Here is a 19,553-nt window from a genome sequence, read left to right on the forward strand (position 1 = left end):
TGGCACGAGCGTCACGAGTAATAAGCATTAAGTTTAAGCTATGTACATATTTACTACCACTACACAAGTTTAATCTATAAATGGGATAGGTTAGATTTAAATCTAAGTTAATATTGTTAAATATAAACACGTAATATATAAATCTGTGGTTTACGCCCAGTATTTTTCCGGTTTCCTTTCAAATAGTTCGGCGCATCTAGGTACTAGTTATGTTTACACCTTTTGGGAAGAAACTAGGAGTAAACCCATCTATAGTTTACATCCTTCGAAAGCCCACAAATACAACATTGGCCGGAAAATTTATTATAGCAAAATTACTAATGCACACTTAAATGTAGGTAGGTATATCTGCTCCGCTTTCGTAAGCAGGGCACGTGCCGACGCGCCACCACCAATTATTAAAATGACGAAGAATTGACAAGGCCACGGAAATATTGTGTTATCTTTTGTGGCTTTACACTTTGAAGATTGGAGTAGTATATATTTTCTAGATGAGATAAAACTGTAACTGCGTACCCCGATAAATTGAGCCTACACTGATTGATGGATAATGAGGACACTCGAAATTCGACTTTGTGCACCTGGTTGAAATGTTTATTGACATCTCACCCGAGTGCATAAAGTCTACTTTATGGATAAATCAATAATATTGTTAGTAACAACTGGCGAGTCCACGACAGAGAAGGATGTGGTAGTCAGAAGGACGCCTATATATAGAAAAGTAGAAATTGGTAAAACATAAATGACATTTTTTGACTGATAAAAAATACTATTTAAAGTTTACTTTAACATATAATTTGTAATAAAATACCGCCCATATCCGGTAAGTATTTACGTGAACGTGAAAGTGCAACCCCATCAACACCCATCCGTCCGTATTTAGTCAGTCAAAACGTTATGGAAGTATTTAAATAAATGGAGGATAATAAAAATACATACGCTAACAAACTAATAAGTAAAACTTCTATAAAAAATATAGGTAACAATGATTGCTTTATTTAGAGGAATCATCGAGATCTAAGTACTTGGCAAACCAATTTTAGGAAATAGACACAGTGTTTTCAGAATTTTAGTTTAATATCGGCTTGTGTAGTATTTACTTGGAACCATGATGAATTCCAGAAACAATAAGGACCAAAAATACAATTTAACGTTTGTTTACACACCATCGTCTTTAAGAACTATAATATGAATTGTACGTACGTTCTTATTTATTACGTATTTACCTTTATGAATTTCATTTAAAAATTACAAACTTCATTCTTTCAATATTTTTACGACACTTCTTAACTAAGCGTTTTAATTAAGAATATATTAACATAGTTCAAAGAGCTGTTAATTAGGTAAAATTCTAATTATCACCCCCTTTTAATTAATTCTTTGACATTCTTAGTCTTTATTAAACATCCTAATTGTAATTCCAGTATAATTTTGTAGTCTCTGTCTTAATATTAATCGATATTAAATAGGTAATAATAAAATAGTACAAATGCTAGGATGGACCTAATAGGCTCTAGGTACTCCCACGTAGCTAATAACTAATACGCAATGTATAGATTTTCAGATATTAAAATATAATATATAAAATATTTGTGTCTGTGAACACAAGATCTCATAAAAAACAGCGTTGAAAGTTATTTTCTCTTAGGAGGCGACAACCAGAAAAATACGTGTCTTGAATGCAATGACAGGAATTTTGAATATACGCGAGACACCCTTGTTTCTAAGTAACTAAAGTAATATATTTCAAAGCGATTAAATTAACTAACAAATAACTGCGTATATTATAATATAACTAAGTTATAACAGTAATGATCAGTTGTTATTTTCACCAAGATGATTATTCTATATAGCGGTGGACCTCGCCTGTGAACCGAAAGGTTTGTATACCAGTCTGACTCATGTATTAATATACTCATGTACCATCACCTGCTTTCGGTGACAGAAAACATCATGAGGAAACCTGCACTATAGTCGATAATTTATCATCTAGTGTGTGAAATAGAGAAGGCAATGGCAAACAACTTCATTAACATTGCCAAGAAAGTCGCCACGGCCCTCAGCCACAAGGAATACCACCGAAGAAGAAGCATTATAGTTACTATCAAATCCGTTCAATAACGCAATAAATAAGAACCATTTTTACTACCAAAACTCTCTCTCTCTCTTAGTCTCTAGCGTTTTCCTGGTTGCTACCTCCTCTTTGTTACTTTTCTTCTTCACTAATAAACTATAAAATAGCACATAAAAGTTACCTCTCACTGCTAACTTTTACTTGCGTAATAACAAAAACATAAACTTGGAACCAGAGTAGTCGCACGACGCGCGGCGCAAATAAAATAAATGTATAACTTTAATAGACGTCTGTGCATTTATTGCACTTTATAACAGTGCAGGTTATCGTGCAAGATATGGTTTGTGGTATATAATAAAAATATTTGTTTACTGGATACTGTTGTATTGTATGTAACGTGATGGTAACCTGTATCCGCTTTATTACTTCTTCACCGCTCATTATAACTGCTCAGATAAAGGAGATAAATTATAATGAGTAAATTTGTAATCTAGTTTTATTATTTCTATAAATATATAGTCCTAATATGAATTAATATCATTATAAAGATACATCAAATAAAATCTAGTTGACGCTATTCCAGACGGCTATCGACTTCAGTATACGTTTGCTCCCCCGCTGTTGCTCGCTATGTTGTGCAAAGATGCTAAGTGGTAAGTCTGGTGAATTCTTCTATTGTTGAAATCCTTACGGAGAGCTGAATACAAATTTATCCTAGCCCCTGTTTGCTACTAAATTCTAGCAAACTCAGTACTTTTAATTCTGCTGGGTTTTTGTGATGTACTTATTTAAATATTAAAAAATAAGTTCGTACTTAAAAAAACGATGACTTCATGAAAAAGGTGTCAACATTTTAGAACAAAAATCGATGATATAGTACGAAGAAGTGAAGTAAAAGATCTAATCTTATTACTTTATTTTAAATAACCTCTGTAAATTTGTTTTTTGGATAAGAATGAAGATTGAGGTTGTGAAATTAACATTAGATCGAGAGTTATGAAAGCAGATAGGGGACACAAAACAGGCTTAAAAAAAGAAAAAGAGTTAAGATAGATGTAAAACGAAAATGCAGCATTGCGTCGGAAAAATTCAAAATAATGTTTTTCAGATACGTTACAAATATAACCTACGAGAAATATTTGTAACGTACGTATATTAACATATAAAACCAATATGAGCAAAGGCTTTAAATCACAATATAGACGCGTGTCTAACAACGTCAGTGTGTAGCGAACCGTGACGAAGACTCCATAACACTGTACATACACTTCTTACATTATAATTTCATCGTTTAGCAAAACATAAATTCGTTTTTCATATGTACCTAACAGATATTCTACTTTATGTAGCATATTAATCAAAGCATAGCAATCAAATTAGGATGATTGTTATGACGGCAACTATCCGGCGATAAAGTATCGTAGACAGATGCCGATGCGAATAAATGAACGATGAAAAACCAGCAATGTAAGCTGAATCCACCAAAGTTCGTCGATCTATTTGTTGATAGTATGTAGCCGGTATTGAACATGTCATTTCTATGATAACGAGAGAGTTGTTTATAAGTAAAATAAAAAATATAATTGTAACAAAAATGTTGTGATTTATAAAAGATATCTCAAACAGTGAAATGTTTTAAAAGTATATGCATCTATCGTTTTTATAGACAAAAATAGCGAAACAAACATTTTATACGAATCTGCTACGACCAAACAACGAAGCTTCTACGAGATGCTACGACGTACAATAACTATGTGCTTCGATGACAGTAGTGAAGCATGTTGTCCTCGGAGTATATAATTATTGTAACTTAGTTGTAGTTCATAACGTTTCACAAAGTCTTCACAGATTTTGTGAAAAATTATAAATAATTTTTGAGTTGAGTTTAGTTCAGCAAACAATTTTTGTAATAAATTTGAATTAATCTAAAGGACCTTATTACAGTTTATTCACTGTTTATTTATTATTGATCAAGTTATGTAGACTGTACTTTAAAAAGTAATCACAAAAGTTCAAATTCAATAAATAATGAGTTTCTACTGTGAATAGGTAGAACTTAGAAAATTGCTATTAAACTTTTCTTATTTGCGAAATTCTATGGGTTTAAGTATAATAACTACTAAAAAATAATATATAATGAACGATAAACTATGTCTCTCTATCTGTTATACTTTTAAAACTAACACGCGAGATCGATTGTGATGAAATTTTGTAGAGATATAGTTACAGGCCCGCGAAAAATATTTTTTTTATATTTGATATGCTACTTGTGTTACCATTGCTCAGTTGCGCTTGTATGAAGTTGCGACGGATCAACGCAGAAGAACGTAGAAATTTTATAAAGTTTCGAGGTATATCAACGCATGTCAGTATCAAAACCTATAAAAAACAACGACTGATCAATGGGAACACGCTCTTACATAGCATTTTAGCTGCAGCGATAGAATTTGTAATTAATTTTGGGTAGCTTCATGCACTCCTGACCGTACATACAAAAATTATGTATAATACATTTTCAGTTGAGATCCTTTAGACAAAGGACGCCGGTCAGGTGGTTTAGGTATGAATTCCAAATATTACGTGTTAAACAAGTTACCAACTGTCCTAGTTATACAACGACGGAAAGCAGCACTCTGCGATGTCACGTTACGTTACGATACACGTATATACTTATATGACTAATTAGTGAGAAAAATCTAATAAATAATTACATTTAATGTCAAAGGGAATAGTGAAGCATCACGTCACACTACCTTGGTTGCTGTTTTGATTGCTCAACTAGGACCTGATGTTGGTGTTATAGATGTGTTAAATAGCTCCATAACTAAAAATCAAATCGTTGATTTGATACAGCCAGCTAGAATAACTCATATAAAAAATTTGTACATTTGTTATGTATTTAATCACTCTTATTTAATTCTAGTTTATTCAAGTCGCTAAAAGGCATCCGACGTGACTTACACGACCACCTGTAGACATAGTGGCAAACAGTTGCGTACAGACTAGTAAGCTAACTAGTCAATGTTACACAACAATCACGATGTTTTTTTTCAACGGAAGCAAGTGATGGTCTATAAAATATACTATATAATAAGTAAGGCACGAGTGGGACATGAACCGAGGACCTTTCGATTACAGCCGTCTTTCTATCAACGGATTTTTTGTAGACCGAATATAAATTTCCACTTCTTCGAAATCTTCGAGGATGTAAAAGAGATTAGGATTTCTACAAAGATGAAGCAACAAACAAAAGTAGATCCAAATAAATACGAAATGAATCGTATATTCCATATATACCGGCTTTATAAATAAATTTATTTTTTTGGGTTGGCAGATTTTTATAACAGACACGTGATACTATAAACACCCGCCGTAACTTCTCGGAAACTGGCTTTGTTGGTGCTAACTGTATTATGATATCACATATACTAGTTATGTGAATGGAATACGTTTAGAAACTTTATACAACAAACAAGGCTTCGACATTATACGTATGATTATTAGTATCGTAACATGACTATACCATCGTATAGAAAATCCGTGCAGCAGAGTTTATCGAGAAAAGAGAGACGCGGCAGAGGACTGTGTTTTATATTGTGTAATGATGTAAGGATTTCACATTTATGAAATCATGAATGAGTTTGCAGCTCACAAAATATAAAATCATTTTGCCTCCTAATGGAAATTCAGTGTCAACGAAATAAAATGTGTATATCTAAGTAGTGCTTACCGCGTATCGAAAAATTTCACACGAGGACTTCAGAACAAAAAATACAATCATGGGAAATGGTGCAAACCCGTGTCATAACAATAAGCTGGAGTTGATATGTATTTTAGTAGAATAATATTTTGTCTACGTGAGTTTTTCACGAAAATAGACTTTCTTCCGTTCCACCACCTTAAAAATATTAAAAATTTTGAAGATTTGGTTGTGATTTTACGTTCGACGTCAACCCTACGTTCGACATCAGTTGATAGGGAATGCTATTGTTGCCTATCAACTGCCTAGGCTATATGTCCCTTAGTCGCCTCGTACGTCATCTACAGGAGAATATGGAGTGGTCCTATTCTAGGGCAGAACCAAACGCCAGAGCAAACTATTAATACTTATTTGTAGTAAAGGGGTTTGAAGATTTTACTATGGAGCGTGGCATATCTACTGCCGCCATTTTGATTTTTTTCAAAATCGCGGCCAGCCATGAAACTTTTATAAATCGATAGCTGACATTAATGCCAACAAAAAATATTAATTCAATGACCTTCATAAAGTGTCAGGTTTCCGAGAAAATAACCGTCAAAGTTGATCACGTGATTTTTTTTTAATAGCGACTATAATCCCATCTATTTGGTATAACAATGTGTAAACATACACAAAATATTCTAATAGGTATAGATAATATTAATAATAAAACATAGAGGTGCGCCCGTGCCACCTTTATAACCCCGACCGCTGCACTCAGTTTGCTACCTGTGTTCTTTAAACGCCTCTCTGTGCGAGTTATTCGTTATTTAGTATTTGTATTGATGTTATGAATGTGATTTTTGTATTTGTAGTCTCAAAAGTGTTTAAATTGTGTATACTAAAAGCATGATGCATTAAAATGTTTATCGGGCAATAAAAATACTGTTCCTAAACTGTACTTTTAATTTTTTTCCCTTTTGTGCCAATGTAAAAAGAAATCCAGGTTTATATAACTATTTTCGCAAAGAGAAATTGTAGTAGGTAACCGAATAGAGAATTTTTAATTTTATTGATCTTATGTTATGTAGTAAATGGTTGTACAGAGGTACCTATTACTTTTATTTATCCTATAAGGTCAAATGTCATATTAAATCAAATGACGATACTGCACTCACACATATATGGTCACAAAATATGTTATTAAGTTGAAAAATATATCCAGATACAATGCAACATACATATTTGTTCTAAAGTAATTTTTTTTTAATATCTTGATTCATCAGAACACATACCCTTGCTTATAATTATGGATGTCACGTGATCAACTTTGACGGTTATTATCTCAGAAACCTGGCACTTTACGAGGGTCATTGTTTTAATATTTTTTGTTGGTATTAATGTCAGCTATCGATTTATATACGTTTCATGGCTGGCCGCGATTTTGAAAAAAAATCAAAATGGCGGCAGTAGGTATGCCACAAATCTTCAAACCCTTTTATTGAATTTATAAAATAATACTTAGAATCACATTTAATACAAAGGGCTTTAAAATATAGACACGATGCTATTAGGATAAGTTAGTCATTGACATTTAGGTACCTTTATGCCTAATGCTATCAAAGTACTATCATGTAAATAGCTTATAACATCATGTACGTAACTTCGTTTTCTAACTGCTTTTGAGGATTAAAAATAAATCCTTTGTCAATACATTTTAAAACATGGCTATATATAATGAAGGTTTGCTTGTATAATAATTTAAGTCACTTCAACAATTTATTGGGACTGGAAAAATACACAGAACTTATTTTATGAACACCTTTCAAGACACAACTTACGTCTACAAATATTTTGCAATATACATATATCTTTTAAAAAACAAAGTTATTGTAATATTTAACCAATTAAAATTATTTTGTGTCTCGTGTTAGAGTAAATGTGTTTCAGGGAATAAAAACACAAAATTAAAAAATACCGTAAAAAATATACAAATATTTAGGTCGTATTTCGATTTAGCTGAGAGAAAATAACATGGGATGAGCAGCTTCCAATCAACCGACGAGACGGTTCCAATTGGCTGGCTCCGTAAAACCGATATCATTCCATACGTCCGCTTCTCCTAATATTAAAAGGCCTGATCTGTTCCAATCACTGGTTTCTGTTAATACCATAAAACAAAATCCTGTTGAAATGAATTGAACATTGGTTTATCTAATTATAACTTTTTTTTTACGAATTTGGGGAATTAAGTTTCGCCCACAGGCACCGGGCAAGGTTTCAATGTACCATTTTTTGTTATACCTATTCGTATAGTTACTTACTATCCAAACGTCAATTGTACTTGTACAACCAGATGTAATAAATTCAATCAGATAAAAGTTTCTGGAAAAACGAATTAGAAAACGTGCGTTCATATGTTGACAAACGCGCTCTTAGTATGACAACAAAAGATAATAGAAAATTCCATTCCTTTTGAAACCCAGGCAAGCCTATTGAAAGTCATGTTTTGTGTCCTCTGCCTATTTCACACAACATTCCACTTTATATACAGCAAAAAAAGCTGACGCGGCGACGCGTGCCAAATATTATACCCAAAAGGGATCGACGAACGCAACTCCTATGGTGTGACCCTTTATTAAAAGAGACGCTGAAGAAATATGAGCATTATCATACCATTTAGCTCCGTGCGAAAATCCCCTGAAGGGTGCGATTGCCTTTACCTTGTTATCAAAATCTATTAAATTAATACTTTCTGTACTACTTTCTGTGTACTTGTAATACTTACTGGGAGGGATTTTACTACCTGTTTATAAAGTGGTTTTGTTAAGCGACAAATAGTTCAATGTTTTTTTATCGTTTATATTTTTATTCAACATCCAAGCAAAAATAATCATTTATTTGTGATTCTTTCTTTTTTGTAGAATTTATTAGTTTTATTATTTACTGTCAGGTGTGTTTTGGGAACATAATAATAATAGTTTTTAAAATGTGTAATTTGAGGCGTATGTGAGACGTGTCTGATACAAACACATAACTTACGCATACACTACTATACGGCTTTTTTGAAATTTGGTAGAATATTTGTGACTAAAACCACAGGATTTTCAATAAAATATTAATTTATTAGTCTGTATGTAGTCCATGTGACTTACAGAAACCAATTTACGTTAACTTGAAAACACAAAGGAATATTTCACAGACCAATTAAATAGTATAATCGAGGGTACAAATCCATTTAACCGCGCTCTAGATAGTTCTAGTACTTGTTATTTATTTACATACCAATCAAAGCATTAAACAACAAAACCTTAGTCCTATCAGATTTAATAAGTGATATTGAAAAAAAGACAATCCATAGTTGAACGTATTTTGGTGAAGTATGTCTGGTTTGTGTAAATATTTAAAAAAGGAACAGTAGGTATAGGTTACGTCCCTTTTGCAAACCATTCCGAGTCCCGAGTGGCCAGTATGAATAAGTAATTAATGTTTGTAGCCCTTTAACACCCAATGACCTTTAAAACAAGGACGCTACTGTGGAAATTTGAAACGAACCCAACACGTGCTGACTTCACATCATAGATTGCATTACTTGGAAACCACGATGTCCACGAGCAATTCTTGCATATTTATACACATTTGCGTTTAATTTGTTTCTCGAAAACGGAGATAGGAGTTTTATATAGAGAAAATAGCTCGTTTAATGATCTTGAACTTCGTTAACTAATAGGTTACAATTCATGATTTGGTTACAGTTTATTGAATGAAGTTGTACGCTCGTTGTAAATGTATTATATCGTCATCATTGTTATTGGTCTTCTACTCGTAAATTCTGAGAAATAAACACATGTCTGTATAAAAAAACGAAAACAAATACAAAAACGTAACATGAAATTAAGGTTTCAAAGTCAATCAAGTTAAGAGTCCTTTTAACACTCCTCTCATATTTTATGCAAATAAAACAATTTCGGTTTCACGGGCAAAATTATAAAATAATTTTATGTCGGAATTTCGTAAGGAAATTACATCGAGATATTATGTAGATACTAACGCAATATAGATCAATGGGAAATTAGAAGTATTTATTTTCCAACGATCTGTCTCTCATCTGTGTATTTTCGAACGATGTAGGTAGTGAAGTCATAATTGTTACTCTAATGAAATTTAAAATTACTTATGGATTGTAATAAATTAACTTGGTTTAAGAAGGTATATTAGTTTTTTAATATTGATACAGTAGTGCCGCGTCTTTATCCGTAAATTCGTGTAACCAATCATTTTATATCAACTGTAGTAATGTCTATATTCTTACAACTTTCGATTCCATTCATACAATTAATTCAAAACTTAACGATGACACCGCCGTCGAGAAGTTATTACTTGACGAAACTTTATCCAAACGATAGCATTCGGCGTCCCTTTTCACTTGTAGGGATCATTTACATAAAGGACGAGAATATAACTTTCTGGCGGACTTCTAAAAATAACTAGATAAATCCAATAGGCACTGACTATGGATATAAATGGTACAAAGCAAATATTTTTCAAGATTTGACGTCGCCGCCGGCAAACTCATCGTGATATTACTTGTGTACGCATTCTTATGTTACCCTTCCCTCTCACAAATTTATGTTGATACACTGTAATGGGATATATCTCCCCAATACGTGATCTATCTTATTTAATACCTTGAATACGTATTATTCAAAGGTTTTCAACTGGCGCGTTGTTGAACTGAATAACGAGCTAATTGACGAATTAGATGCTAGTGTTCCGTGATATTGTATGAAATGAGAAATTCTTAGACATGTAAAATAGATTAAGAAATGAAAGTGTAATTTTTTTTTTTTGCGTGGTGATAAAATAAATGGTTGTTAGCGGCTTTTTATACGGAAGGCGGAATTTCAATGAGGTTTTAGTGACCAAGCATTATTCATATTTGAGCTACCATCGCCAAGCTGAACTATCCTAAATAGATGAATTTTTTACAAACATTTAATTACTTATTTATATTCATAAACGTTTAATTCATGTAAATTCCAGTCTAGACCAAAAAATTTCTCTTTGCAATCTAGAACAAATATTCTTTCGACCATAAATCTAGTCTGTGCCGTTTATTATACAGCTTTATGCAGATTTATGGAACTTGACTAAATTCAATCTTATAAAACTTGTGAAAATTTATAAAATACCTCAAATCCGAATGAGAAGAAACCCTCCTATGTTATTATATGTATAGATTTCACAACTGTGTAATGTAAATATAATAATATGTTTCTCACATCAGATTTTATTTCATAGAAAAAAAAAATTACAAGTAAATACAAAATTAAGAAAATTCTGCCTTTCTGCTTTCAGTGGTAAATTATAAAATATTTCAACGCTTTGCGGATCTCGCAAGCAAACATGAAGCCGTATAAACTAAAATTTAATCACGACTCTCAAAGTTTCTGTAAGTTACCTAACATTTTAATCACTTCATTTTTTACATTCAAGCAGTTGGATAATATGTGGTGACGAAACGCAAAATAAGGTAAAATGCATTTGTATGTAAAGTCGATTAATTTGACGACACTGTGGCTCAATTCACCATGATTCTATGAAATATGTACAATTGACTTCAAGATTTGACTACAGTTAAGCTAATAATAATACTAAATATTTCTATCAGTCACATAATACCAGAAATGTTTCGGTAAATTTATCCACGCGCCTACGAAAAATCGTGTACATTTTTTCGCAGAATACCGTTCATGAGCTTAACTCATAAATGTTTCCATTTTCTTTTATCGTTTCTATAGGCGTGAGTAATTTTATACGAAAAATTGTTACAAAAATGGACTATGCTCTGTATAGACATTCTGTAAAGCAATAAATACATATTGACTACTTTTAGTCGGCAAGTACTATTTAGTATTTTTAACCAACTACAGATTAGGTAAGCTTAGTAAAATATTTATTCGTTTATACAAGCATCCTTTGTTCTACCACCCTTTTTGTTTTGTGACACCTAGTGACAGTTGACTCGTTTAATTCTATCCAACTAATATTATAAATGCGAAAGTTTGTGAGTGATGTAAGTGTATATATTTGTTACTCTTTCTCGCGAAATATACTGAACGGATTCTTATGAAATTTGGTACACGGGTACAATATAACCTGGAATAACACATAGGGTACTTTTTATCCCGAAATTCCCGCCGCGAAGCTAGTAAAATATATTTCAAAAATATAAATATAAACGCTACCATAAATTTTATGTTCTCTATTGTAAAGTGATTAAATTACATCACTAAAGTTGTAAAGAAATCTATTCTCTGTATTACATACGATTTAAAAAGTCCCTTGTACAACCGCCATGGTTTTATCTATTTTTTTATTAACCTAATCTATAACTATTGACCTGTTAATAAAATTGTATTTATCACATTCCAGTAAGCCTTAGATTAGATTCCGATCAGTAATTATTAACGAAATATGTTGTAGAGATCAGAGTTAAGGGGCTTATGCAACAGGTTGTCAGGCAACATTGCTACATTGTGTTACACAACTATTGTTTCCTAACATCAGTGCAATTATTTAAGCCGTTCATACAAACTCTGTGTTTGTACATTCAAATTTATTTATTTAGGTAACAAAATCTCTTATATGATTGTAAATGTTAAAATCAACTTTTGTATACACTATACACTAGGTTCCTAGGGTAACATGAGGAAGGACTAAGTTATAATTTCCCGAAATGGGATTTGTATCTGCACCAAAATTGAGACATTTGAAAATTATTACATTAAATGTTTATTTTTGTATGTTAAAGTATTGCCATACAAACATTGTAAGCTAACCCCTATTTATTAAGGTGTAACTATACCTTGAAATGGTGTAAATGTAAGAGCCAACTTCGATAATAACATTTGCATACATTCCCCGGACCAGTAAACACATAATTTTATTTATGAGTTTTCAAACAAAATGACCGCGAATTAAACTTTCTACTTTATCACGAAGAAAAGTAAAAGTTTCTTTTATTTTATTCTAATAGAATAAAATATAAGAATATAGACGTTAAAATGCTTTTATTTCATTTAGGTATGCAAATAAATAATAACCACAGAATGCTTTCTTTCTGAAAAGTATTTGTATATTTTCAAGAGTATTTAGACCTTTAGTATCTCATTATGGGATTTTTTTACGCAATGTGATTGATATAAGAGCAAGTTATACATCGTTAATTCTGTGAGTTTATTTTTGTTATAACAATCTCTGGAGACGTTACTCTCTTCAACACGTTTTCTCTCAACTCTGCTCCATAAAGTCTATGTACCTAAGTTTGTACATTAATATTTGAATCATATATCTGAGTGAATTTAAGGTTTGGCAAACTGTGTTTAATAACGACTATTATTACTCCATATATCAAGGAGATACTCATTATGACGTTCGGTTTTCTTGGAATTCAAGTTCATTCAAGGCGAACAAGTAATTATGAAGGGGTTGGTTAATCACAAGGGCTCCGATCTAGCGAAGCCGCATGTACTCGTAAAATTTCCTTGCTTCATGTTTTGTCGAAAACTTTAAACGAGTTTTTGAGAGGTTCTGTCTATAATAATATGCTCTAGCGTTGCGGTTTCACTTGGGTAAAAACATAAAAAAAAACAACTGAACCTTCCTTAGGTTTAGGCTTCCACTATCTGTTGGTGAAAACCACATGAAAGCCCGAGCAGTAGTTTTGTAGTTTTTGAGTTTATCGCGGACAGACAGACGCGGCAGAGAACTCTGTTTTATGATATATAAGAAACAAGTTTTAATTTTAAGTAAGTTTAAGTAAGTTGTTCTTTACTTATAATTGTTTTAAGTTAATTAGTTTAAGTTTAGTTTAAAATCTACTATATATACTTCATTTATTAACTATGTAACTTCATTTTCATTTTTCTTCCATCTGTTCAACATCGCCTATATATTTAAGTTAAAACAATAAACAATAGTACGATCCAAATTCCTCAATTCGATATACGAAGATATTCGATCGAGAATACAACATGCCGACAGCCGCAATCGAATCGCGTTATGCCAATATACAAAGTGCTTGAGGAATCTCAATACAAAATTTGCCAGATTAATCTTAATTTACCCAATGTCGTGGAATATGTGTATATTTATAGGTAAGTAAAGACGTGGAACTCCGTGGAAGGAATACATGTGAGTAGTCGAGTGATTGATGAGCACATTTCAATTGGATCCGGTACCACCTACACGGTTATTTATCGGTTCAACAGGCAATAAGAACAGAGATAGTCAGCTTTTTCTGGCACTTTTGATATTTTTTGTAGGTCGTTCTGAACATTCGACATGTAGTAAGCAAAGTAATAAGTACAGTTCAAATTAACTTCAAGTACTTGCTTGTAGCAATTAGTGCAATAAGTGTTAACCTTGACCAGAGTCAGTCGTAATTAAACATTCTATAACGATCCTAAACTTAGTTTGAGCTGTTTAACCCTCTCCGTGTTAATTTTCAAAAGAACAAAATCATCAAACCAATATTGAATTTCCAACAAAATTAAACTCACTATAAATAGAAGCTTCGTTTTAGTATTGCATAAAAAGTGAGATGAAAACTGAAATAAAATAACCTATTAAATATTCTCCTAAATTATCCCTCCTGCAAAATCATATTAAGATTTACAAGGTTAAACTAAAGCCTAAGGTGGAAATCAAATTGAGCGATTCGCCGAAAGTAATAGAAAAAATATAATTAGATCTTATTTTTTTGGATAACACATAGGTAGTAAAAACAAGCGTTAAATTATCTAAATACAATGTTCTCCACAGATTTATATAATCTGTTCTTTATGAAAGAAAGTATCATGACTTATGCTAGCAAGGGAAAATATTTGATCTCAAAAATTACACAGGTATAAGTACATACAATAAATATAAAGGTTTAAAGTAGAACTGGTATCTATGTACCCCCGTCAGTCAGACCCCACGCGTCAAATAATAATGGACAAATAAGAATGATCAAAAATCTTTCTCACTTTATCAAATAATTTCCAATTGCTTATTTGAGTTCTATATCCACATTATTTTTTCATCCCTCAAGTTCGCCGACCTTTCTAAATTCGTCTCAAAACGAAATTACCCGTAAATTGTTTGTGAATTTCCATGAAACGCAGATACAATTCAGTCAAGTTAGTTTCCAATTAATTTAGCTAAAGTAATGAGTAAGTACCTATGAAGAAATGAAGAATTTACGTACTTACCAGTCAAAGTCAAAACATTTATTCAGAAATTAGATCTTAACTTAATAACTTCATAGCCAAGTAAATCCGTAGTAGGACGCTATATGGTATAAGCAGCTTCAAAAATCCTCGGCAATATTGGATTACGCCGGTTTACGCAACTTTCGGTGACGCAGTCTCATTTTCCGCTTTTTTGCACTTCCGTTTGCTCTTGACATTGAAAATTCATCAGTTTTATAATATTATTGTCATATAATCACATCTGCGTGAGCTGGTAGCGACATTTATGAGGTATTACCCACAGTTTAAAGGCTCAATATATTTTTGATGTCGTGGCGACGGCTGTATGGAATGGTCCACTCGGGACCAGTTAACCTAATTGAAAATTATTTTATATTTCCATCACGTTTTCATTTTATTAAGCTATTATATGATGTTATGATTACATCATAAACTTTTTCTTACAACTTCAAAAAATAAGTTGGGTATTCGATTTTATAATCCTTTCCAAAAATTGAAGTTGTTTATGATATATTTTTTTTAAATGTTTAAAAATATGGTTTTAGTTTGACTTTAAAGTTTTCAGCTTCATTTTCTTTCGCGCGTACAGATTTCTCTTGACTTTAAAATTTGTAAAGACTATCATTTTGTTTCCAAGCAAGCTGAGAGATTATTTTCATGTTTTTAGAGGATATATATTCATTATGTAAGTAGATTAATTATGTTTATAATATTTTATTCAACTCAAAAATATTGAGCCCTATATTTTCCGCCGATGTCAATCTTTCCCAGAACAATTCCCCGTACATTAGAGCAGTACATTACACGCGTCTCTTGGGACTGTTGTCATGTTCAGGAATGCATTTTCAACGCTGCAATTTTTCCACTTTCCAAGTAATATTGCGGTTCGTGTTTATAAATTTTATTAAGATAAGTAAGTTACTTAACGTTAATAATGTATATGCTGATGTTTATTTTTTCTTTTCGCGTGAATAGCATCAAAAGCTTAAATTTTCCTTTAATGCCTACATGTACGCAACGATTTTCTAGAGTGTATAGTCATTGCCTTCTCCATTTCACTACCTTACTGATAAAATCATAAATTAGAGCGCAGGTTTCCTCATTATCTAGTAGGATTCAACAGCCACCACTCTGAAATAAGTAAACTTTTTCCACGTACAACAAAGCGTTAGATAACCATCAAGATGGGGAATAAAATTAGGAGCGGACATCAAGTCAAACAACGGATAAGTGCTGCCCCAAACAACTCCAGTCAGTCTTGACATATAAATAAGTTACATACGCGATTCCAGCATGATCCTCAGGGAAACCTCAGCTTCTAACGTAATTCCCGTCGTAATTCACTTTTGTGTTTATTTTCGATTCCTGTCACGAGGGCTTTTATAGCTCCTTCCCAGAAAAATACGTAAGTACTACCTCAATCATTATCATTAAATGATATAGTATAAAACAAAGTCGCTTTGCGCTGTCAATATGTCCCTTTGTAGGCTTACATTATATATATAAAACTACGCTACTGATTTTGATGTAGGTTTTTTAAATAATTAAGGAATGCAAGAAGGTTTATTATTGCACCCGTGCGAAGCTGAAGTTATATATAAGACATATATATGCATTCGCTATATAAGTACGTCTTCGGATTTATTATTGTAAAATATTTTTTACTCCAAATTAACAAATACACTCAAGGATGAGTAGGTACCTACTGTGGTATCTATAGGGTTATATTTGGCAATCGTTCAATCGAAAAATTTGGTATCGACAATATTAATTACAAAACGCCTAAAAGTTTATTATAAGTAAGTATAAAGTAACCAAGTATTTTTTTCCTTCTCGGTTCAGAAAGCAGATTAATTAGATTAGCTTACCTGCATTTTGAGCAACGGGCGCTGCCAAGACGTGCGATAAGCCAATAATGATTAAAAAAGCCGCCTTATTCTGCAACATGGAGGCCACCATCTTGATCTGTTGAAGAAAAAAAATCTACGTTTTATCTAATTTATCTGACCCCTTCCTCAGTGCTATTAAGACATGTATGTGATCTTAATTCGCAAGGCTTTAAAACCTCTGTAAATTAAAACAATGCAATTCCAAATTGAACTCAAAGTTTTCCTAAAGTGTTTTGCAGCAAAACGAAATCGAAGTGTATAATCTGTAAAAAATAGAGATTAAATGAGGGAGCTGGGCAACACTGCTTATCAACCAATCTTTACCATTCTATTACAATATATACAATGACAAATAATCTAATTCGTTCAAAATCCGTTTTCTACACTTTATAAACAGACTGAAGTTCCATAATCCATTTACAATACGGTTCTCAACACGAAAACTATCTAGATAAAACTTGTGGTTGCTTTGATAAAATTTTTCATAATATTAAGTAAGATAGTGTTTCTTAAACTTTCGCGCATCGAACACATAACTACATAAATTATATTAAATAAAAAAGGTTCGTGCTAAATCCCGTTAATATAATTGAAGTAGTTATTCAGTAAGATGTATGCAGTGTATGCAACAAATAGAAATAGACCTTAGTATAGCTAGTTAGACTAGCTATACTACCTAATGTTAAGATTTCTATTGAAGCATTTAGGTACGCCTAAAATGCTTACATAAATCAAGAAAAACTTAGAAAAGGGAAAATAAAGTAGTTACATTAACAACTACTTTACTTACGCGGTCACTGAAGTCTTAGAAGTGTGATTGTAAGAAATATTGATTGAACAAAATCTCCGTCTTTGTCTCTCAAATTGCACTTTGATCTGTGAGGTACCTAATTGGATTTATAACTATATTAATGTTTTGCTACTGCCTTTCTTGAAGCACGGTTGTAGATGTCAGAAAGTTTCTGAATGTTCAAAATTTATTTTAAAACAACATAAAGAAAAACCGTAGTTGAACGCAAACTTCGAAAATAATTATAATTACCCCTTTTAAGGATTACTCGTACGGACAAATACCGCAAATTCAACACACAATAGTACACTGTACACCGAGAAATAAAAGAAATATAATTATCGAGAGTGTATGTTAAGGCCCGGCTTTAGTAGAGGGCCGCGAACACGCGTATCGTAAATCGTACTTTCCTTCATGTGAGTGATTCATAGATGCTTTATTTATACGACACCTGCCTACGCAGACAATGAAAAAAATATTAATAAATACATTATTACAACAACGTCCATCAAACATTCACATTCGCTGTTTTTCATATACAAAATAAAATAGTTTTCTGTTTTAATGCAGACTGCATTATAAAAACATACTTCGTTTTAAAAAGAATACTTTTCGCTGTCATTACTTGGACCTGTTTACTTTTATATCCAGCAAGGTTCACATTTCTTTTTGCCGAGTTATATTATAATATTCCTATTCTCTGTAGGGCATCCAGATCTGTCAGTACTTCTTTACTCCAGCGGTACCTGGAGTACGGGTACCGTTGAAGTTACCTTATCACAATCTATTGATTTATTAATATTATTACAAAAATTACGATTCTAATCCACCTGTCGATATTTTCTCGAAGAGGACAATTCGATGTCAGATGTCACCGCAAGTCAGAAACGAGTATAACAAGGGTAGCCAGATTGTATCGGACAACCACGTGAAATGTTCGGGACTTGATAAAAGTCATTATATTTCTGATGTCGAAAAATATCCTCTAAGGAGGTTATCAGGTAAATAATGGCTGTTGAAGATGATTTGCAATTATATCTAACGTGCTTTTGACCGCGGCTTGGCACGCGCTAATTTTCCGGGATGAAAGGTAGGCCCTGTCCTTCTCCATGCTTCAAACTAGGTACATCCAAAATTTCAAGAAGATAGGTGGACTTTTTGTAGCTTTCAATTTAATATCACATTTAAAAATAAATATACATCTTTGGGGTGATTCAGGTGTATAAGGAAAGTCACAGATAGTCACATCACTATAGGTATTGTAGTTAATAATAAGCTGCTCTCTTATGTCTACAAGTAATATCTAGATTAAAGTAAAAACGTATTTCTTGCAACCCTTTGATGGTTGAACGCTGTATAACAATTTACTCGGATAATTTAGTTCATTATAGAAACACATTATTTCAAAATATCAGCGACAACTATACAGCACATTAATTTTGCATAACGATATCTAAGAAACGAAATCGTGGAGATGCCTAATTGTTTAATATCTTAACAAGCTTACATATTAATATAATCCGTCCTAAAGCAACAGATCGTGAGTTTAAATTCAGTCAAAGTAAAATAGGACACGATTATAGATTTTAAGCTGTTCCGATTCCTCATTCAGAGTGCTCCGGTGACCTAGTTCGCGCCCGGGGTCCCGGAGGTTCGATGCACCCCGCAGTTGCGAAGATTGACACGTGATTAAACTGACTTTCAGTCTCAGGATTTATGTACTTATTCAATTCCAATCTGTAAATTATTTCACGTTTCAAGAAAGTAGAAGACTATATGGGTGTTACAAAATCAGCGTTATAAATTATTATAACCCGTCCAGTAGAAATTGTATGATTGCATCAAACATCAGATATCTAAAATA

General features: G+C 32.4%; 1 protein-coding gene across 1 annotated transcript in view; it reads right to left on the reverse strand.

Moving 5' to 3' along the window:
- Positions 1-19,553, reverse strand: part of LOC128671157 (uncharacterized protein) — a 44,045-nt gene that overhangs the window by 20,506 nt on the left and 3,986 nt on the right. The window contains exon 2 of the mRNA XM_053747406.2: positions 16,879-16,975. Within this exon, the coding sequence (XP_053603381.1) occupies positions 16,879-16,969 (91 nt within the window). The 5' untranslated portion in view covers positions 16,970-16,975. The remainder of the gene's footprint in view (positions 1-16,878; positions 16,976-19,553) is intronic.

This window comes from Plodia interpunctella, chromosome 7 (genome assembly GCF_027563975.2).
Source record: "Plodia interpunctella isolate USDA-ARS_2022_Savannah chromosome 7, ilPloInte3.2, whole genome shotgun sequence".
NCBI classification, from domain to species: Eukaryota; Metazoa; Arthropoda; class Insecta; order Lepidoptera; family Pyralidae; genus Plodia; species Plodia interpunctella.